The 24,464-nt window shown below is 38.3% G+C and overlaps 1 protein-coding gene across 21 annotated transcripts in view; it reads left to right on the top strand.

Annotated features, from left to right (window-relative positions):
* The window catches only part of tns1b (tensin 1b), a 476,125-nt gene that overhangs the window by 393,042 nt on the left and 58,619 nt on the right, over positions 1–24,464 (top strand). For all 21 annotated transcript variants that reach the window (XM_060930311.1, XM_060930314.1, XM_060930305.1 and 18 more), the window contains 9 exons: positions 754–876; positions 2,880–2,944; positions 3,405–3,488; positions 10,717–10,829; positions 11,115–11,175; positions 12,470–12,545; positions 14,993–15,122; positions 21,256–21,321; positions 21,447–21,563. In XM_060930311.1, the coding sequence (XP_060786294.1) occupies positions 754–876; positions 2,880–2,944; positions 3,405–3,488; positions 10,717–10,829; positions 11,115–11,175; positions 12,470–12,545; positions 14,993–15,122; positions 21,256–21,321; positions 21,447–21,563 (835 nt within the window). The remainder of the gene's footprint in view (positions 1–753; positions 877–2,879; positions 2,945–3,404; positions 3,489–10,716; positions 10,830–11,114; positions 11,176–12,469; positions 12,546–14,992; positions 15,123–21,255; positions 21,322–21,446; positions 21,564–24,464) is intronic.

Genomic DNA, 24,464 nt, shown 5'->3' with positions numbered 1-24,464 from the left:
CAGTCCACTTCTTTCTCTCCTTAGCCTAGGTAAGACACTTCTGACATTGTCTCTGGTTCAGGAGTGGCTTGATATTAGGAATGCAACAGTTGTAGCACCTTTCCTGAAGACAGCTGTGTGTGGTGGCTCTTCATGCACTGACACCAGCCTCAGTCCACTCCTTGTGAAGCTCTTCCAAGTTCTTAAATTTACCTTTCTTGACAATCCTCTCAAGGCTGCAGTCATTCCTGTTGCTTGTGCACCTTTTCCAGGCAGCCTTTTTAGCAACGACCTCCTGTGGCTTATCCTCCTTGCAGAGGGTGTTGGTGATCATCTTCTGGACAACTGTCAAGTCAGCAGTCTTCCCCATGATTGTAGCTGTGTGTACTGAACTAGAATGAGAGATACATGGTATTTATACTGTTTTACTCAAACTTGAAATTAAATATTGTCATATTTTGAGATTTTTTTTTTTGCACTGTAGGCCATAATTATGAAAATTAAAATAGAAAAATTCTTGAAACATTTTAGTTTGTGTAATGAGTCTAAAATATATTAAATTTTCACTTTCTTAAATAACTGATGGAAAACATTGAACTTTTTCATTATATTCAAATTGTTTGAGATGCACTACAGTAGTCTGTCTCTCTCTTTATATATATATATATATATATATATATATATATATATATATATATATATATATATATTTTTTTTTTTTTTTTCTTCTGCTCATGCTCCTTTCTTCTGCTCATGCTCCTGTGTGTGTTTCAGGTGCTGGACTTTGGCTGGCCCGATCATCATGCTCCAGCTTTGGACAAGATCTGCAGCATATGTAAAGCCATGGACACGTGGATGAGTGCTGACAGCCATAATGTTGTGGTTCTGCACAACAAGGTAAACTCATGTCTCATGAGTAATTCTTTAATGCTTAGCAACATTCCTATTTTTAAGATATTTTCATACTTTCCACTTCCTTATTCTACACTTGTAGAAAGCAATGTGTGGTCAGTAGATGGCGTTGTCATGCTGCTCTCTCCTATCATACATGTTTCTTTTCTGTTCATGTGCACTAACAGGAGTAGAGAGAGACGCTTTAAACAGGTGCAGTGATCCGGTAGATCTGTATTCCCCACGCTATTTACGCTGGATTTGAGAAGTCTTCTGTAATGAAAGAGAAATATTCCTGGTGTTCCTTGCAGTTTTAAACACTCTTTGTTGACCTTTTGGGCTGAATGAAATTTCTCAAACCATGTTCTCAAAGAAGTCATTTTATTACACTGTTCATCACAGGTGATAAATGATCCAGAGATCATGAAATACAGTGAACTGAGGTGGTAAAATCTCTCATAATTGTTTTGATATCACCTTGCGTAGGGTTATTCAACTAAAATTTGTGTTCAGCTAAAATTCCTTGTTTACCAAATTGGATAAGCAACTAACATGACAGAATACTGACAACAATTCATTTTTAATGTTTAATTATTAGTTTATCTCTTATTTGAAGTGGTTATGTTTTGTTTCATAGCACCAATGCTCTGGAACAAATGAGACCCCAAATGTGAACATGACACTTCTCTGTACGATTTTTTTTTTCTTCAATCCTGAAACACGTTCTTGATGAACATCTATCCATCCATCCATTATCTGTAACCGCTTATCCTGTGCAGGGTCGCAAGCAAGCTGGAGCCTATCCCAGCTGACTATGGGCAAGAATGGACAAGTCACCAGATCATCACATAGAGTCAAACTACCATTCACACTCACATTCACAGTCAATTTTAGAGCCACCAATTAGCCTAACCTGCATGTCTTTGGACTGTGGGGGAAACCAGAGCACCCGGATGAAACCCATGCAGACCCAGGGAACCATGGAAACTCATGCAACCTCCACACAGAAAGGCCCCCATTGGCTACTGGGATTGAACCCAGAACCTTCTTGCTGTGAGGCGACGGTGCTAACCACTACACCACTATGCCGCTCCCTTGATGAACATTCAAACACATATTTGTCTGTCAAAACATATTCTTGATGATCTGCCATCAGGTGAAAAATTAACACAACACAAGTGCATGTGATTGGCCACAAGCGAAGCCAGAATTTGTGATGGTTTATGTTTAGAAAACTAGAGTTCCTGAATTACAGCCAATTTATTTTTCACATGTATTGCTTCTGCTACAGTATTTTTCCAGTGCACTGTTCAATCTGCTGAAATACTTTGCTGATGGTCTGATCTGGCCTGTGGTCCTCCAGTTGACAACCTCTGGTGCAGTGTCTGCTGACATCACTAATAGCAGTAATGGGGGGATGAGCAGTAGAGAAAAACAAGGCTTATCGAATAAAGCCAGCAATCTGCCTCCTTCCTGCTAGTGTGAGAAATGTCAGCGTGCTCATCACTTCCAGTGTAGCAAAACAGAAATTCAAACTACCTAAAGCCACACTAGCAGTGATGGTTCTCTTCAAGTTTGCTTCATAAGTTGCTTCAAACTGAATCAGTGAGGGAGATTTGGTATTAGTACCAGCCCAGAGTTTTTACAGGAAACCATAAAGTTAGTGTTGCCATGGAAAACCGTGTTGCTCTATCCGGCCATGGAAACTTGAGCAGATGATGACTAACTCGTGGAACTATGCAGTAACTGAGAAACTTATTGTGGCCGACAGGCTGCCCAGATACACATTCATACATAATTTCAACATTAATCCCCAACACAGACCATCAAACTCATGCTCAAATTCAACTCACAAGATCACAAGATTTTTTTTTTTTTTTCATTTGAGTGAATCAGAACATTTGCATCTACAATCTGTTCACTGAACTGAAATGCGAGGTAATAATTACATTTCATGGTTTAGCTTGTATTATTCCTTAATCTCTGTTTCTTTCATTTGATGTCTACAGGGAAATCGAGGGAGAACAGGGGTAGTTGTGGCTGCGTATATGCATTATAGCAACATTTCAGCAAGGTAAAACCACTATAATGTGTGATTCTTAAATTCACATTATGCATTTGAGTCCTGACTGATGAAACATCATAATCTTGAATCACAGGACACATGCTGGAAAAAACATCATCCAGGCAGAGCACACTATGAAAGAATGATTCATCTTCTAACATTAATTTGACTTGAATTATGGATTTGATTCCTCCATGATACAGTTTACCCTTACAGTATTTTTTTCTTAAACTCTGGCACAATACTCAATGGTCAGCTCTGCTTGCAAATGCAAGAGAATGTCACGATTCTTCTTGTCATCTTTCAACAGACATAATAATGATAAATCACTGTTAGCCCACACAAGTGCATGGTGCACACACATTCATTGTATTCATTTAATTAAGAATTGAACATTTGGAGACTTAGAATAAAATCCTGATGGGTTTGATGTAATAGAGACTGAACACATGTTTATTTTGGCCTGCAGTGCAGACCAGGCTCTGGACAGGTTTGCCATGAAGAGGTTTTATGAAGATAAAGTACTTCCTGTGGGCCAGCCTTCTCAGAAAAGGTCAGTTTTAACCCCTTTCCCTACTTGTCTCCATACCTATATTCCCACGGCCTTATTTTCGTGCACGTTTGTGCATGCAAAAAAAACCATATGTTATTTTCTTGACATGTGATGTCACTTTGCACCCCATTCATGAAACACGCACCTGTATGTTGTTTGTTTATTTTGCATGCACAAGTGATGCACAAGCAAATCAGACATGTTTGGAGTCATTTGAGCATTAATGGTGTGCTGGGTCACTAAAACATCATTAAAAGTAGACATCATGGTTAATTCCTCTAAAACTGTTTGAGCACATATTTTTATATTGCATGCACAAATGATGCACAAATTAATCAAAATACTTTTATTCATGTTCTCATCATTGAGGGTGCCAAACAATTCTTGTGCAGTTGTCTCACTGTTGGCTCCAGTGAACAAACAAAAACAAGAGATTCTTCAACAAGAGATTTATTTACTCACTATTTTCCAGTGATGTTCAGTATATTTAATGAGCTATACAACCATAGAGTTAAAAGATAGCCAGTGCACCCTGGTCACATGATCATGTTCTTTTGTGGAGAGCCTGCCATCATTACCATAACAGGAATTTCCTGCATTTGTGAAGTGAGCGATAGCTCTGGATTGCAACAAGTAACACAAGCCACATTATAACTCTTCAAAAGAGCTCTTCAGTAGCTTAAGTGCACGCCTTTTACAATTTACAGTGCCCAAGAAAGAGGCCACGGAGGTGAGTTATTTTAGGTGACTTTGGAGTTCTATCTGTGAATAAAAATGACACTTCAGATGCTACCACTGAGCTTGTTATGTTTCGGTCGGTTATTTTACATTACAGGCATTTAGCAGACGCTCTTATCCAGAGTGACATACAACATACCCAGAGCAGCCTGGGGAGCAGTTGGGGGTTTGGTGCGTTGCTCAAAGGCACTTCAGCCATTCCTGCTGGTCCAGGGAATCAAATCAGCAACCTTTTGGTCCCAAAGCTGCTACTCTAACCATTAGGCCATGGCTTCCCCATGACATTCTCTGATTTTGAAAGTCATAGACTTTGTTTCACAGACTTTGTTTATTCAATTGATCACATTTTTGGAAACTAAAAATAATCCAACATGATGATGAAAGAAGTTTAAAAAAAACCTTATAGATTAAATAATAGAACATCTCCAAGCCTATAAAATCATAAACATTAGTTGTTCAGGGTGGATTTTTCCTTTCAGCTGATTCTAACTTTCCTTTAGGCCTCTATTGCTCAAATTCTCCAAATTAATCTGGTAGAACATGTTTATATCTTAACTACAGAGCAGTTATAGTTTAGTAAGGCACCCTGTTGGTGACTCTGGACATTGTCCACAAAAATCAGAGATCAGCACACTCAGATCCTCATAACTGCATGGCAGTGAAGCACAGAAGCACACATGGCTTTTGCTTTTCACGCGTTTCTTAAATTTATTTGATACAATTCCCTGGATGTGGCCCATACCATATTGAACTGGAACGTTCTTCCAGAGGTGAAGTAATATCCTAAAGGTTTTTTAATGCAGGCACTCTTGAGATTTGGGATCTCTGTGCTGTTATTTCCTGACCGGGCCTGTAATTAGCCACAAGTGGTTGTCCACCAGTCTGCAGTTATTATGGGAGGCATGTGTAATGCTAACATGCCAAACAGCAGTGCCTTGAAAACACACACACACACACATATCCCTGCATGAGGCACTGCTACTCAGAATGTTTTACAGTAAATATAGCCACACACATATGCACAACCCCACACGGTGTTTCTACAGCCTGAAAGATCATGAGATCATGAGTCCCAGAATTGATATTCTACCCCTGATGTGCCCCTGAGAAAAGCAGGCAAACCTTTAAATACCAACTGGTGAAGGAAACTGTATAATGGCTGATCGTACACCCTGACTTTGGGATTATGTGAAAAAGCCATTTTTACCCTTGAGAATAAAAAAAAGATAATAAAGAAACTAAACATTCATTGAGATAAGTGAATATTTGGCAGTGAACTTGACACTGCCATTAGTAGATCAGATCTTTCATTTATTCACACTTCAGACTCCATTAAACCTCCTTTTTTTTAGCTCTTCTAGAAAGAGCAGTAATGGATTCACGTTGATGGAAAAACAGCTCCATGATTAGGAGATCTGCTGACATCGCTGCTTTGCGTGGGAAAACAGAGTTCCTCAAACTGTGGTCACCATTTTTCCCTAAGGAAGAGGTCTCAGTGCTAAAGTAGGAAAAAATCAACTTCCTGTTTAGGAAAAACTGGAGTGCCCAGAGCCTCTTTTAGGTGGTTTTGTTTATATTAAAAAAAAAAGGGCATTCCTGCACTCATATGAAAGTGGCTCATGACCTCTAATGGACTCTGAGTTACCATCACCTATGGATATACAGATATCAAATCCATACACATACGTGTGTGTGTGTGTGTATATTTTATATATGAGTGATTCCACGCTTATGGGTACTGAAATGGGGACATGAACTTATTTTTAAAAATTCACCTAAAACCATTTCTTTTTTTTACCATCAGGTCACAAAACATGTAATCTTTAATGAATGATATGTTAAAAGATAACTTTAATTTTCTGAGATGTAATAAAAACATATTTATATGCCAAAGTCAGAACGTAACAGAAGTGTTGTGGACATATATATTCTCAATTTTAACAATGTAGAATTACTTTTTGAAACATAGGAAGGTGATGTTTTAGCAAATATAATTAATAAACATGTGTAGTAGAATAAACATACACATTCTTTCAATAAGATTAACATGGTATATAGCTAGATTGTAATTAATTTGTAACAGACGCGAGATGGACAATCGTAACAGAAGTAATGTAACAGACATCATTTTGGAGCTCATAGGCTTGACTTTGGCATATAAATATGTTTTTATTACATCTCAGAAAATTAAAGTTATCTTTTAACATATCATTCATTAAAGATTACATGTTTTGTGACCTGATGGTAAAAAAAGAAATGGTTTTAGGTGAATAAGTTCATGTCCCCATTTCAGTACCCATAAGCGTGGAATCACTCATATATATATATATATATATATATATATATATATATATATATATATATATATATATATATATAAATACACACACACACACGTATGTGTATGGATTTGATATCTGTATATCCATAGGTGATGGTAACTCATGCCATGTACACACGTAGCCGGGTATTTTTAAAACCGAACATTTTCCCCCCCTCCGTTTATAAAAATGTTTTATCCACACCACCTCGTCTTCAAAAAAAAAATCCCTTCCACACATAACCGAACATCTGCGTTTTCAATCACATTCATAAGCATTCCCAACCTGTAGATGGCATTATTTCCCCAAATCCTACCCCCTAATCACATCGCCTGTGCTCTTGGAGCAGTAGTTGGGCTTCTAAAATTAAACATGTAAATAGCACCTGCACAATAATTAACGCTTTCAAGGCACTACTCCGATCCATTACTCTTTAGCTAGCCGCACACTACGCCGATTTTCAGCGTACCGAGCCAACTGAAGTCGCGAGTCAGGCGTAAAGACTAGTTTTCGATGGTACCGACTCATCTCACAGCCGATTCGAAAAACTAATCGGGAGCCAGACTGATCGGCGAGAGTCGCTAGCAATAGCCAATCATATCTTTCGCATATAACACGTGACATCATTAAACACAATTTCTAGCGCGAGAAATACGTGTTGGTAGCACCTAATGCAGGTATATACTGTAATTCCATAGACTGAAGCTTTATCCATAGACACAGTGGGCTGGAAAGCCACTCTGCTCAAGTTGTGTGGCTGAATTCCAAATCGTTTTAACTCCCCTATATAAGTGCACTATTTAAGGTTGGGAATAATAGCTCATGCAGCCTAGATAGTGCGCTACATATTCCATGTTGTGTCATTTGTAATTCAGCCTGTAGCATCTTCAAGTGTTGGATTTAACAGTAACTATATCCAATAGCCAATCACAAAGCTATTAAGTTGTCACGTGTCGCTTCAATCGCGACTGCACTCGTAAACAGTCGGGGGATATGTGCGTGCCCTGTCGGGAGTCGGCTCTGAAATGGGTCGGTTCGGTACCGCGTGGATCGCCGTGGTGTGCGGCTAGCTTAAGTCCATGCTTAATCTGGCTTCTGCAGTAAACAAAGGTCGCACGTTTGACGTCAGGGCAGATTTGTCGTCATTTTTTTTTTGGCGCAGATTGTGACGTTCTAAAACGCAAACCTCCGGTTATCTCTGTCCACACGAAAAGGCATACACGGAGTTTTCAAAAATCTTCACTTTGCCCGGAGTTTTTTTAAATATTCGTTTTTGATGTGTTTTCATGTGGATGACAGGCCAAAACGTAGAAAAATATCTTCGATTTAGCAGATAGCCGGCTACGTGTGGACGGGGTCTCAGAGTCCATTAGAGGTCATGAGCCACTTTCATATGAGTGCAGGAATGCCCTTTATATATATATATATATATATATATATATATATATATATATATATATAAAATGATTTGTAGTATATTTATGATTTGTATATTATACTACATGTGAACACAGAACTGATAGAGATAAGGCCAGTGATACCTGAAAGAAAGAAATTCTGATCTCATCTCATCTCATTATCTCTAGCCGCTTTATCCTTCTACAGGGTCGCAGGCAAGCTGGAGCCTATCCCAGCTGACTACGGGCGAAAGGCGGGGTACACCCTGGACAAGTCGCCAGGTCATCACAGGGCTGACACATAGACACAGACAACCATTCACACTCACATTCACACCTACGGTCAATTTAGAGTCACCAGTTAACCTAACCTGCATGTCTTTGGACTGTGGGGGAAACCGGAGCACCCGGAGGAAACCCACGCGGACACGGGGAGAACATGCAAACTCCACACAGAAAGGCCCTCGCCGGCCCCAGGGCTCGAACCCAGGACCTTCTTGCTGTGAGGCGACAGCGCTAACCACTACACCACCGTGCCGCCCAGAAATTCTGATCGATAAATGAAATGTATTTGTTTGTTTCTGATTATCTTAATCTCACAGTTTCCCCCCTTGTGTTATAGTTCCTATGGCTTTGGAAGCCATTTGCTCCTGTTTGTTTTGGGTTTACTTGTAGTCCTCTGTCCACCCCTGTACTGTCATTGGCCAGATTGTGTTCACCTGTTCTGTGTTTCGTTCTGATTAGTTTGGCTACTTACATGTACTTTCTTGTGTCAGTTCGTCAGCTTGTTGCCATGTCTTACCATGCAGTTACTTTAAGTCCAAACATCTATTTCCTGAATTTTTTTTGTTGTAAGTTTCATAGGTTTTGACCCCTGGTTCCCATTCCTCAATCCTGTTTAATGGATTGCCTTGTATTAAGCTTCCTGCATGTGTTCTGACTTTTCTATGGACTCTGGTTATGATTCTTGACTTTGCTGAATTGAGTTTACACACTTGCGTTCTTACACATTCTCTGCACACTGCATGGTACACTTAAATGAATTGGCATGGAAGCGTTATTCTTGGTGAAGCTATTGTCATTGACTTTGACAGTAGTCAGCTAAAGCTAGTTGAGTTGAAACTTAAAATTCAAACAAATCCCACCCCTTCTCCTGTAGTTGGGCCCATTTCCTTTGGTTCTCACTAATATCAGGCCCTCAACCTGCTAACTTGCTCCCCGATATAGAAATCCTAAATACCAGTGCAGGGGAAGGAAATTACAGGCAGCATAATTGCCAGGCAAGAGAGACACCTCTTGGTCATGAGGTGAGTTTTTCAAAAACATCATAGTCCAATGGTAAAATGACCATCCCATTGAACACTGTCCCTAACAGGTAATGATCTTCACTTTATAATGGTTTTAATAAACTGGCTCCTGATTGGTTGAATTAGTTGCATTTCTTCTTTGGAAATACTGTATTTATTGACAGCTTCCAGAATATGAGATGAATATTTCTTAAACATTTCTTTATTTGTGCACTGTTCTGTGTTTGAAATTAGATTCAAATTCATATACATTATGAGACAGCAGTTGCATTTCCTATACTGATCTGTGGTGGTGAAGCAGAAGCCCAGCTTGCACATAAGGTTTTCTGTTTACCAGTGGTAAATGGTCACAAGCTGTTGCAAGTACAAGTGGTGGAAAAGATTGTTGGCTTTTACTCTCTGTGATAACCTGAGGAGCTTGACAATTTGGAGTAGAGCTGCCTCTCCTTCAAATCTCCAGGTGCCAGGTCAGGCGGGTTGGGCACATTACAAGGATGTGTCTAGGTCAGCTACTGATAGAGCTATATCAGGCACATCATACTGGACAGATACCACAGGGCAGACCCAGGACGCTCTGGTTTGGTTTGGCTGTCGCACATGACAGATCCAAGTTCTGTATCAACTGTCTTGTTTGTGGTCATGAACTCTTTGATGGCTTAACAATCCAATTGCTGACCCACAGACTTTAGTACACTTATCACAAGCATAACTTCCAGGTGCTGATATCCTTTCCTTCTGGCAATGTCACTTCTTAAGTTCCGCAATCCGCCTTTCCTCAAACTTTGCCACACCACCCTTTACAACTGTCCTCCACTGAGCTCTGTTTTTGGCAAAGTTCTCAAAGTATAATATGCCGCATTTAATAAGTGAACCCTTAAGCAGGTGTTTATAACGCTTCTTTGGGGCACCAACAGGACATACACACTCAGATAATTCACCATAGAATAGAGCATGAGGTAATCTTTCATCACTCATATGAAGCATATGACCAGCCCAACAAAGGTGGGCTTCCATGATAAAGGCCTCAATTCCATGTGTATGGCAACGAGATAGCACTTCGGTGTTCGGTACATGATCTTGCCAAGATATTCTGGCAATTCTACGTAGGATGCTCTGGACAGATTATACTATCTCATATTTGTCTTGGGCATGTCTGGGGATTTTCCAAGAGTAGATGGAATCGATCAGGGATTGTGAATTCTGGCATGAACTTCTGAGCACAATTCAAAATAATGTGCAAGAAATTATTAAATGGAGGGGAAAAAATGCCGAGTTTGGTTGCAATTTGTTGCCCCTTATGGGATTAATAAAATATCTATTCATCTGAGTCATGCTACTAATGTTGTCCATTTGTAAACACACAGCTACTGTAAGCCAGAAGCTCCTGTTCCAACTTCCCAGATCTTAAGAACGTACTACATTGCTGTTATATCTTATTTTACCATGTGTGTTTTGTGTATTTCAGATATGTGCAGTATTTCAGTGGGCTGCTCTCTGGTCACATTAAGATCAACAACAAGCCTCTGTTCCTGCATCACGTCATCATGCATGGCATCCCTAACTTTGAGTCTAAAGGAGGTGAGTCTTGTTTGTGTTCATGCATGATCGGCCTGCTGAGAATTGAAAAGATCATACAGGACTGACATAGCTGCCTTCTTTTATAGTGTCATGCCTTTGCCAAGCGTAAGATGCCTGATTTTAGTTCAAAGTAGTGGGTAGTAGCCATGTGGATAGACCACCCCTTCTTGTTAGCTATTCCCTTTCCTACTATTTAAACTAAGGCCTTGTTTTTTCTCTCTCTCCCCTCAACTTTCTTCCTCATTATTCTCCTCTTTATTTCTTTCTGTTTCTTGTGACTTTCAGGCTGCCGCCCTTTCCTCAAGATCTACCAGGCCATGCAGCCGGTCTACACATCAGGGATCTAGTAAGAACCCATCTTTGTTTTTTATACTTTCACTCACTACCGTGTCCTGACATCTTGGCCAAACTTCATGCACACACGCACACTAGTCACAAGATATTCTGTGCTCCCAGGATCCTCCTATTTTTTTTTTTTTTATATATTGTTTTTAAGAGAGCTAGTAAATTGTATACACATGCATACATGGGGTAATATATCTACCTCCTGTATATAGTGCTTTGAGACTGCTGTAGTTTTATGTCTATCCAGAAAATCGATACACTTTTATGTGAATTACACAGATCTGCGCATAAGCCCCTAGAATCAGCCAAAGAAGAGGAGGACCGGATCAGAGGGATTATGCTTGAGTTTGGAACCAGATGAGAGAGTGGCATGTTGGCTGTAGGGCATGTGAGGTTTTAGCAACCACAAGACTCATTACAGCCTTATGGGATTAAATGGAAATAACGAAATGCTGTGATTTAGTGTCCTGAGAGTGACTTGGTTTCAACAACAGGTTTTTGAAGTGGCATTTCAGTGGCAAAATCACGAGCCCTGCTTAAATCACATGTGGACATCCCATGTGTATATGAATGTTGAGGTATTTTGTCTGTTACCATGCTAATCTCTCACTGACGGCCATATTTAGAGTTGCATAATTGCACCTCTGCATTCAAACCTGAAAATTATTTTGGAAAAAATCCACCCAGAAGGACTTGAACTCTAGTGGTGTCCAAGATTTGTTTGTACTGAAATTCTGAGTTGAGGTCTTTAAAAACTAAACTTCATTGACAGGTTGGTCTATTTTCACTTTGGCAAAAACAGGCTCTTGTGTTACTCATAATGCTGTTCGCTACTTGCTTATAGTCTTAATCATAATGTTGTTAGCTTACGTGATGATAGTGGTGCCAGTGGTAGTTAGCACTTGATTAAAAAGAATGATGCAGGAGCACTTTAGTCCTTTAATCTGTCCAGGCTTCTCACTTCCTTATCAGTACACTCTAATCAAATAGATAAGTCTCAACTTTAATGCTAATACTGTCGTCAAAGCCATCATGTTTGTCACCTCATCGATCAAGATGTGTTTCTGCCATATCTGAGCACTTGGAGTCCAACTTTTGCTCTTTTGACAACAATACCAACACACACTCATACAGCTTCCCAGAATCCTCTGCTTTCATGTCGTGCCAATCTCTGGAAATATTACAAACATATCTTAGATCTCACTGATTATATTTATTTCTTATTTCTAATCATTTGTAATTGCGATGATGTGGATTTTGTGAACTTAGTATGATTCTCTATTTATAATTCACAGCAATGTCCAAGGTGACAGTCAAACAAGCATCTGCATAACTATTGAACCTGGTTTGCTGCTGAAAGGAGACATTCTGGTAAGTTTATGTATGTAAAGTGTATGCTACCAACAAACATTGCCCCCTTTGTAGATTATTCAGGTTTGTAGAATTATTTGATCATTATTTGATATTTCTAATGGGTTTGTAATACGTTCTACTTGATTTAGTTTTGGATTATAGTTAATTTTGCTCTCTTCACGTTTATAGTCCTTGTATAGCTCATATTTTTAGTACACGTCATATCTGAAACATAGCCATTAAGTGTGAGGGGAAATTATTTTTAACATTAATCTTGCCTTATTTTATTTTATAGAGCCATATAAAGGCTGTCTAATTGAATGTCAAAGTGGGCATTAATCAGATTCAATTCCATTTTACTTGTACAGCAATTTTTAGCAATAGACACTGCTACGAAAGAGCTTCAGAGAAATCCAGATGCAGTTTTAGATCCCTAAAGTGCAAGCCAGAAGTGATTGTGACAAGGAAAAACTACCAGAGATGACATTCTTGAAGAACGCTGTTGGAAAAAGGCATTTGCGTTACAATTTGCAAACATGCCAGCACAGATTTATTTCCACCTCAACCTTTTTGTGTAGGTGGCCAGAGAGTTGGGTAATTTGTCTGTCAAAGTAATACATTTAATTAGCACTAAGGGTTTGCTTTAAGTGCAGCATCTTCACAATGAGCTCATTTTTAATTGTCCTTAGCAAAAAAAAAAAAAAAAGAAAAAAATGAAGGTGACTTAAAAAGAGCTCTAAGCTGAATGTGTGCCAGGGAATTTACATACTGGCATTAGCATTAAAGAATGCTGTAAATCTATATTATCTATGAATTATATTATAACTCAAGTTGATGACTATGGAAGAAAAGAGGAACAAAATAAATAATTATCTGCTTACTGCACACTTTAAAGTTATGTACATTATAGCTTTTTTTCCCCTCCAAATCAAGCAATAATTTGAATAACACTTCATAACTGTGTTAAAATTTCATGACTAAAGTAGTACACTGGGATATACAGTAGTTTTAAAACATTTAACTGGCTTTATTTTGTCTCAATCACAAGATCTTCCTTTCTTCCAACTTAGCCATGGGGGGGTGCACTTTTGAGCCATATGGTCCACCAACTTAAGTGGTTCAACCAGAAAAATTTTTTTCCCCTTTTTTTTCTCCCTTTGGTTAGTTGGGTTTCATTCAGCAAATGGAAGCTTCTGGTCTCGGTCTTGACATGGACTTGGCCATGTGTGGCGTTAGTCTCATTGGTCTTACCATGCTGTCATACTTAATCATGACACTATGGTCTTGTTCTTGACTCAGTCTTGGCTAAGGTAGTCTTGAACCCAACACTACCGTTTTGCCACCGTATCACAAAAAGGAATCAGACTTTATAAATAACTCATGCTATTGAGTTATTCAATCCACATTTTTCAGAAAAGCCTGTAGTTTTGAAAACCTTATATAGTAGAAAATGTCAATTTTCACCATCTGAAGGGATTTCCCAGGCCACTGCACATTTATTATGTACATATTTTCCTTCTACTGCATATCCAGTACATCTGTAATGCTGATAGACTCATACAGTACATATGCAGGATATCTTTCTGTATTCTATGCAATGAAATCACCCTTGAAAACACAATCCCTGGGATAGCTTGGAATACATGAATGTAGTGACTCAAAGCCACAAGATGTTTGGCTTCCTTTCCTACCTTCCTGCATTTTGTCTTGTTTATTTTGTTTCTGTTTCTATGAGAAGAAACTTGTGTGTTTCATATCTGTTAGCCCCAAGCAAAATAGTTTAATTGCAGCTATCCTAGGCAACAGGATACAGTTACTTCAGTGGCCTGTGAGGACATTTTTATTTCCTCGTCTGAGGTTTGGACAGGCATTCTCTTATACTACATCAGATAGACATGTACTGTATATCTGGAATTCTTTCTCCATGGGAAGACTGAAAAAGTTCTGGTCATCCAGAACCATAATCTAATTTAAGATGGTTAATAGAGTTTGGTTGTGAAGGATGGCTCTTAAATATAAGCACTGGCATGTGTTTGGGAGTTTGATGTACCATAATGGTTGAGACAGCTGCTGTTCTGGCCACGGCTTCACTTGTCCACATTGTTTCAGTAAATCACAGAGCTGGATATGGTTAATAGTACCTGTGAATGATGAGGCCCTGTAAAATGTGTAGAGCAGCACTTTCCAGGCCACAAACTGCATTTCCTGCACTGCTTTTAGCTTTTCGAGTATCCTAAGTGGATGGAAATGGACTGTATAATAAGGCATAATAGTTTTGAAGGACCACATATTTATAGATTTGTGTATGAAGTGTGAGACAGAGAACTGCTCAGAAATGCGGACAAATGAACATTTCCAACCCTGTAATTTTTTCACGGTTTAGAACATTTCTGTATTCCCTAAGGACTGAGGCTGTGTGTATGATGTAATGGTTTACATTAGCGTTATCTTTTTTTCCCATGCAGCTCAAGTGTTATCACAAGCGCTTCCGCAGCCCTTCCAGAGATGTAATTTTCAGAGTGCAGTTTCATACCTGTGCTGTCCATGACCTAGGCCTTGTCTTTGGCAAAGATGAGCTGGATGAGACATTTAAAGGTAAGATGTCTTCTCTTACTTCTTAACTACTTACTAAATGTAGAGTTTGTAATGTTTAAAGTGTTGATACTTCTTGTGGATCCTGTATTCATAATCCATTATAAATGCCACAGTCTTGTTGAATTCTCGATTCTGATTGGACAAAAGGTGTTGATTGATTTTCTCGAACACCCAGATTTGGCATGCAGTAATTCTCGCTGCAATGTTTGTTAGTTGGCTTTTTATTATATTATACTTTCTATAGTAACAACTTACACCTGTATTTAGCAATTTTGGAAGGAATCTCCAATGTCAGTGCTTTGTTATGGTCAGATATTTAACAGTTATTCCACGAAATCGAGTTGTACACGAGCTGATAGCTGACGAGGCGCATATAGTGCAGCGGTTAAGGAGAATATTTGGAAGAATTGTTCAAATTGTGATACAAGTACCAAATTTTGCAGATGCATAGCCAAGACCATTGGTAAGCAGAAAAAGGAGAGCTTCAGCAAAAATTAAAAGATTAAGGGGGTGGATTCAATGTTTTATTTAGGATACTTGGTTTTTAGCAAGAAATATGCATTGTGTGTATTTATTTTGTAACTATCTCTTTGACAACAACAAAAACAGGGCTAAATGTACTTTGTAAATACTTAAAAAGTGTTGACAATGTAGAAATGACCAATAAAAAATATTTTAAACTTTCAGAAAAAAAGTAACTAAGCATACCAATTATTTAATTGCCATTCAAAATTTTATTCAAGGAATTAACAAAGGACATCTTATACACTCGTTGAAGCTTTTGTTTGTTACATCTGTCATAACAGACTTTATGGTACACAGCTTTATGAGCCTTGAGTGTCTCTACTATGCCCTGACCATCATTCAGCCTATTCAGATTTATATTCATAGGCACACGATTGATTTTGTCAAATTCTGAAAGATTATTTGCAATGTAATCATAACCAGATGCTTCTTCTGTTCTCCTTGCTGGACATTTCAGTTCACCTAATCCTGCATCATCTGTTTGGCACAAGAAACATAACGACCAGTCTGTTGGTTTCGCAGTAGTGCTTGACTGTCCCATCGGGCCTGAAGCAACTAGCTTGAATGTTTTCTGAATTTTTACCAGATTACTTCCACCAACTAAAATGTCTAATTACAATCCTCCACCATGAATTTACATTGCAGGTATTAGTCAGTAAGCTGTTATATGCACATGAAAATGCTACAGTTCAGTCCCATCAGGAACATGCACATGCATCTGAAAGACAAAATAGTGTTAGGAAAATTAGTGCCATTTTCATAGTAGTGAATTGCAAAAGAATTGGTGTCTATAAATATGTACAAGCATCCTCCACATACTGTAGATAGACATTTTAAAATATAAAATTCAAAATGATTAGCTCATATTACATGTACATGTATTAATTTACATCATCAATTTTATGATAATCACCTCCACGATTCTACTCAAGCTGAATCCACCACCAATTACAAGAGTTCAAAATTAATGGCAGCCAGGATGTCGGCGGTCCTCAGTTCAGGTCTCTCATTTTGTGATTATGAACATGCACATGCATCTGTAAGACAGAATGTGTAATCATGTAGCCAGAGGATATAATCAGATCAAATAATCAAACCAATGTCACCCACTCAGGTCAATATCAACTTTTTGTTCTTTTTTTTTTGCTCATGCAGGAGAGTCTTGTAAAAACCACAACAAAGTTTTCTGAAAATGATAATAACAGATGCAGACAGACAGGATAGGTGCAAATCAGACCCATTTTTAACATTTCAACTCACCATTGAACCATTTTCTATAATTATGCTAAGTCTGTACAGAAAATGGTTCAACCAGCCCTTAAGAATAACATCATATTTGAGATCAAGAAGTATAACAATAAACTGAAACCCTTTAAATCAAAATTTAATGTTTAAGGACAATACTCTAAAGAGTGAAATACATGAAAAAGACATAGGATTGTTACTTTTAAGTTACACAGCTATAAATTGTGCAACAATTGGATGAACAGCCATGTATAATGTAGGCCAAATGTTACTGATATGGTATAATTCTTAACTGTTAAGTATTCTGTATATTCAAAGTTTAAATTGTGTACATTTTGAAGTATTTATGCTGCAGAACCACTATTATTTTAGCTAAACATGCTTAAAATCCCTCTAATCCAGGGGTTCTCAACCTTTTGCAACCTGGGTCCCACCAAAGCTGGTTCATTGCAGTTGGGGGCCCCTCTTCTCGCCCCGCCCCCATCCCCCCCCCAAACACACTCACCCGCAGTGACGCCACCCGACCTACAGCACCTTATATTGACCGATAGATAGATAGATAGATAGATAGATAGATAGATAGATAGATAGATAGATAGATAGATAGCCCTGGGCTAGATTATTATTATTATTATTATTATTATCATTATTATTATTATTATTATTAGTAGTAGTAGTAGTAGCAGTAGCAGCAGTAGTAGCATTATCCATTCCATAGAAATACATAGGCCTATTATCATTATTAGGCTATTGTTATAATTGGCAGTAGCACCACATTTCTAATCTGCTTTCGGGCATTATTATAATTATAATTATTATAATTATTATTATTATTATTATTATTATTATTATTATTATTATTATGGCCTATTATCATTACTAAGCTGTTGGCAGTAGTACAAGACTTATGTTCTTTCAGGCATTATTATTATTATTAGGCCTATTATTATTATTATTATTATTATTATTATTATTATTATTATTATTATTGCTGTTGTTGGTTGTTATTATTATTATTATTATTATGCTATTATTATTATTAATAGGCATCATTATTATTATTATTATTAGTGTTTTTATTAGGTATTTTATTAGGCTTATCATTAGCTGGCTATTGATATCATTGGGAATTGGGACGAGGCGTGAATTTAGGTTTTACTTTTTACTGTGCCTTTGTGATCTGCATTTGCGTTAATGCGAGACCTGAGCCTGCTTTGCCTTACAAAGATCCTCGATTCTTGGCGAAATGTTTGACAAGCACAGTCTCAAGTCATCCTCAATTTGCGCACGATTGCGATATTTCGTTTTGAGCGCAGTCATTTTTGAAAATCCTGCCTCACACAAGTAGGTCGATGCGAATGGGATGAGCAGTTTCAAGGCTACGTCACACAGTTGCGGGTACTCCTGCATCAATGCTGCCCAGAATGTCGAAAGAGGGCATGAGGTGAAGACTGCCTTAAGTCTACTGTCACTCTTCAGCTCAATAAGCTGTTCCTGCATGTCAACTGGAAGTTCGTCAGCAGTACACACAAATGGATCTCGAACCCACGCAAAAGAGCGATAATCCTCTGTGAAGTATGCCGCAAACTGTTTTCTCATTACCGACAGGTGCTCTGACGCTGCTTGAAAGACAGATGAGAAATCGTGGGAAGTGCCTGCATTACTGATAAAGTCTGCAAGGCTTGGGAACATATCACAGTTCCCCCGACTGATGCGGCCACACACACAAGATTTTATGATAGATTGATGATAGATTTTATAATAGTATTGATTTGTATGTAATAGTCCAATGTCCTGCATTTTGACATGGGTAAATGTGTTGCATCTGCTTAGCTACTATAGCCTGTTAGCCCCAGATTTTTTTTTTCCTCCATACATGAAGCCTACTCGCGACCCCCCTGGAGTACCTCCGCGCCCCACCAGGGGGGCGCGCCCCCCCGGTTGAGAACCACTGCTCTAATCAATAGCTGTCTTCCACTTGAAGGGAAAATAGGCCACCAATTTGGCTATATACACAGTGTTAAATGATTTTTATAATATTTAACATATTAACCGATACCCAATATTTAATACTTAATCTACCCCTGAAATAATGCAAATTTCTGGTGAAGCTCTCCCTTATGTGGAAGACAAGGGTTCAGGCTGTACTTGGTCCAAGTTTGGTACTTTTATCATAATTTGAACAATTATTCTCTTAACCGCTGCACTAATAGCGCCGAGTCAGCTATAAGCCACGTATGACGAGAAATCAAAAATCAATAAATAAAAACTTTATACAAAATGTCCGACAAAATCATTTCCGCTTAGAAGGTCAACAAACCAGCGAAATGACAGGAGCAATTTGTAAAAACATGCTATAATAATAATTTTTGAAAAATATAAAAGATGCATTCTGACCATTAAATACTTTTGTTCCATATTTTTTTGCTTTTTTTGGGGGGGGAGGGGTGTCTGCTTCTTCTTCTTCTTTAGGTTGTTTTTTTTTTTTTTTCGGTTAACAAACCAACTTAAAAATGTGTTACCGATACCGACTGAGCTGGAATGTGGAACAGGAGATATTGGTAAAAAAAAAAAAAAAACTATATTCTTTTAGCTATTTCTGTTTCTTTTAAATACTTAATTTTTGAGGTTTTGTTTTCGCGTAGAGTTTTTATTTTGTCTTCGGTTCGTTCAGCAACATGCTCTGACATTTTGTTTTTCTCTACTCATGGTGTATGAGCTGATATCCTAGTAGTAGAGTAGCCAATCAGAGTGCGCGATTGCTCATATCCAGTGCATGTACCATAGATATAATAAAAAGCTTTAACTTAATTACAAGTATTTTCATACAACAACATAGTGTCTTTTTTTATTATTTACTGATAATGTGTTATATATCATCCCATAATCAGGGTTGGATATTATAGATATTATGATATGACATAGATATTATGTGTTATGTAACCTAGCATTATAAAATCAGACCCTAATGTGATTTTTTTTTTCTTTCTGTATCTGCTTATTGACTTTCGCAAAACATGATAGTACAGTAGATATGTTAATTTGCTGGCACAGTCAATGTTTTTGCTCTTCCTTCTTCAGTTTTTCCTCTTTTTTTTTTCCAAAATCAGGAACAGACAGGATTGCCGTATAACCAATTGTGACCCTAACCTCGTGGTTAAACACATGCTGAAAATAAAGACACTAACCAGAACCGAATAATGACTTTTACAGTATGTGCAATGCAGGGAGAGAAAAGCATGCTCATAACTGAAATGTTAGCCAGTGACTTTCACTCAAACACAATATGCCATGTCAGGACAATATCCAATGAAGATATGAATTATTTTATGTCCACAAAAAGTCAGCCTTTCTTGGGAATTTGACTTTCAGGTAACATTACATTTTCATGGTCATTCCTAGTATTTATGAATGTTCCTAAATTTTTTGAGCAAATTACATTAACTCCAAGTTTTAGCCCAATTAAATAGAATTCCAGGCAAATAAATCATTGCTATATGCAAGGACATAGGAGCAGGACATAGGAGCCTTACTTGTCCAGTATTATCTCATCTCATCTCATCTCATCTCATCTCATCTCATCTCATCTCATCTCATTATCTCTAGCCGCTTTATCCTGTTCTACAGGGTCGCGGGCAAGCTGGAGCCTATCCCAGCTGACTACGGGCGAAAGGTGGGGTACACCCTGGATAAGTCGCCAGGTCATCACAGGGCTGACACATAGACACAGACAACCATTCACACTCACATTCACACCTACGGTCAATTTAGAGTCACCAGTTAACCTAACCTGCATGTCTTTGGACTGTGGCGGAAACCGGAGCACCCGGAGGAAACCCACGCGGACACGGGGAGAACATGCAAACTCCACACAGAAAGGCCCTCGCCGGCCACGGGGCTCAAACCTGGACTGTCCAGTATTATGTGAAATGAATTTATTAATTGTCCACCCTTGTGATCCTACAAAGTATTTTGCGTGTAACTATAACTACTTATAAGCATTTACAGAAGCATATGCTAAGTATTATGCATGAAATATACATGCAGATATAATGGATTATAAATACAGGACAAGAAGTGCTGTCACGTTAGACACCCAATTTTTGGCATGTTTTGGCCCTGAAATTAGTCCCACCACCAGCAGGAACAGGACAGCTCTGCTCTGCTGTATTTCCTTTAAAATGCAAGTCACAAAACATACATAGTTTTCATGAAGGTAGTGAGATAGGGAATGGAAAGGCTTGTCAATGTTTTTATTGCAATTCACCTTGCAAACTGCAACCTTAATGGCAGTTCCAAAAACAACGTTAAACAGTTCTAGGTCACCACAGTGTTGTAACATTGTACTGATTACCTCTTTCAGATGATAGATTTCCTGAATATGGAAAAGTAGAGTTTGTCTTCTCATTTGGGCCAGAGAAAATCCAAGGTAAGGACTTTTTTTTTTATAATGTCATATATTCAAATACTTATATTGAAATACAATCCATAGACATTGGGGAAGCAGAGCTATATATTAAAAAAAAGCTTACTAGCTTTCTTTCTTTTCTTAAGAAATGGACCACTTGGAGAACGGTCCCTGTGTTTCTGTTGACTACAATACCCAGGATCCTCTGATTCGCTGGGACTCATATGAAAACTTTAATCAGCGCTTTGAAGACTCAATGGAAGGTGAGTACTCCAGAAAAACATATTATATTGCAGTGTCTTGCAAAAGTATTCCTCCCCTTTTGTGTTTGTCCTGTTTTGTTGCATTACAAGCTGGAATTAAAATGGATTTTTGGGGGGTTAGCACCATTTGATTGACACAACATGCCTACCACTTTAAAGGTGCACATTGTTTTATTTATTGTGACACAAACAATAATTAAGATGAAAAAAACAGAAATTTGGAGTGTGCATAGATATTCGCCCCCCCAAAGTCAATACTTTGTAGAGCCACCTTTTGCTGCAATTACAGCTGCAAGTCTCTTGGGGTATGTCTCTATTAGCACATCCAGCCACTGGGATGTTTGCCAATTCCTCAAAGTAAAACTGCTCCAGCTCCTTCAAGTTAGATGGGTTGTGTTGGTGTCCAGCAATCTTCAAATTATGCCACAGATTCTCAACTGGATTGAGGTCTGGGCTTTGATTTGGCCATTCCAAGACATTTAAATGTTTCCCTTTAAACCACTCCAGTATAGCTTTAGCAATATGTTTAGGGTCATTGTTCTGCTGGAACGTGAACCTTTGTCCAAGTCACAAACCTCTGGCTGACTCAAACAGGTTTTCCTCCAGAATTGCCCTGTATTTAGTGCCATCCATCTTTCCTTCAGTCCTGACCAGCTTTCCTGTCCCTGCAGATGATAAACATCCCCACAGCATGATGCTGCCACCACCATGCTTCACTGTAGGAATGGTGTTCTCAGGATGTTGGGTTTGCGCCACACATGACATTTCCCATGATTGCCAAAAAGATCAATTTTAGTCTCATCGGACCAGAGAATAATTCTTCCATGTGTTTGGGGAGTCTGCCACATGCTGTTGGGCAAACTCTAAATATGTTTTCTTAAACAATTACTTTTTTCTGGCCACTCTTCCATAAAGCCCCACTCTGTGGAGTGTATGGCTTAAAGTGGTCCTATGGACAGATACGCCCATCTCCACTGTGGATCTTTGAAGCTCCTTCAGTGTTATCTTTGGTGTCTTTGTTGCATTTCTGATTAATGCCCTCCTTGCCCGGTCTGTGAGTTTTGGTGGGCGGCCTTCTCTTGTCAGGTTTGTAGTGGTGCCATATTCTTTCCATTTTGCTATAATGGATTTCATGGTGCTCTGTGGGATATTCAAAGTTTGAGATTTTTTTTTATAACCCAACCCTGATCTATACGTCTCCACAACTTTGTCTCTGACCTGTTTGGAGGCTCGTTGGTTTTCATGTTGCTTGCTTAGTAGTGTTGCAGAGTCAGGGTCCTTCCAGAACAGATTGATTTATACAGACATCATGTGACCGATCATGTGACACTTTGATTTCACACAGGTGGCTCTTAATCAACTAATCATGTGACTTATGAAGTGAATTGGTTGGACCAGCTCTTACTTAGGGATTTCATACGAAAGGTAGTGAATACTTATGCACACTCCAGATTTCTGTTTTTTCATCTTAATTATTATTTGTGTCACAATAAAAAAAATTGCACCTTTAAAGTTGTAGGCATGTTGTGTAAATCAAATGGTGTTAACCCTCCAAAAATACATTTTAATTCCAGCTTGTAATGCAACAAAACAGGACAAACACCAAGGGAGATGAATACTTTTGTAAGACACTGTATATAATATATGACTGTGGCAGGTTTCTATTTTGGAATTGTCGTTTTTTACTGTATAGTCCTTATATAGTCATCAAATAAATTTTAGCATATTTCAAAAGCTTGGAAATATGTGTCTTAACAATGTATGGACTAATTTAATTTGACATAAGCGCTTATGATATGGTATTTTGTGTCACTATTGGCTATTTATTTCCCCAGAATCAAATCCTTCTAATCCATTTATATGCATTTGCAGGCCAGATTTTTGGCATGAGACTTCTTTCTGTGATTGTTCTGTTTGCGTGAGCAGCTTTAATAAACTGTCCGATACACTGTCAGTGTGTGTGAGACAGAGAGACTGATTCAGTCACATCTAATAGAGTTAGCAGTGCTTTCCTCACATTCCTTAACTAAATTCATCCACAAGTTGTGTTCAGCCACGTGCCTCATCCAGCAGAGATCAAATGTGTAAAAATAAATAAATAAATAAGATGAAGCCATGCAATGAAATGCATGTTTGTGTGCTTTCTTCATTACTTGAGTAAGCGCTGTTCTGATATAACCCTGATTTCACATTATCCTTGTTTATAGGGGTTACTGTCTATATATGGCTTTGTTAAACTGGAGGATCTGCTTTCATTAGAAGGACATCTTGGATGACAATACACAGAGAGTCAGGAAAGATTTAGGATTTTGTGGCACATCTGTATCTGCATGATACATTCAAGAAAGTAAAAGAAAAATCAGACCTTATTTATTAGACAAAGTAACACTATGAATTTGTTATTGAAATTGGTTAGATTGCTTTACTAAAGCCAGGTTTACACTACAGTTTTCAGTGGTTGGTGCCATTATAACCAAAAACAGCTGATGACAAAGTTCTGGCAATGTCATATATATATATATATATATATATATATATATATATATATATATATATATATATATATATTTTTTTTTCATTAAAATTTCAGTGTGCCCTGTGATGACCTGGCGACTTGTCCAGGGTGTACCCCGCCTTTCGCCCGTAGTCAGCTGGGATAGGCTCCAGCTTGCCTGCGACCCTGTAGAACAGGATAAAGCAGCTAGAGATAATGAGATGAGATGTATTTCAGTGTGCCCACTGCTACGATGCTTGTCTAAAGATACCATTAGGCAGACAGCATAGGATTACTCAAAACTCACAGGATAACTACAAATATAATCGTGTCAATGGCAAAGCATACTAATGGTTTACTTTGAAGAATGTTTCTGCTTAGGCTAGCCCATTCTTATTGCATATGTC

This window comes from Neoarius graeffei, chromosome 9 (assembly GCF_027579695.1).
Source record: "Neoarius graeffei isolate fNeoGra1 chromosome 9, fNeoGra1.pri, whole genome shotgun sequence".
NCBI lineage: Eukaryota > Metazoa > Chordata > Actinopteri > Siluriformes > Ariidae > Neoarius > Neoarius graeffei.
The sequence above is the reverse complement of the archived record's forward strand: the minus strand, read 5'-3'. Positions and strand labels throughout refer to the sequence as shown.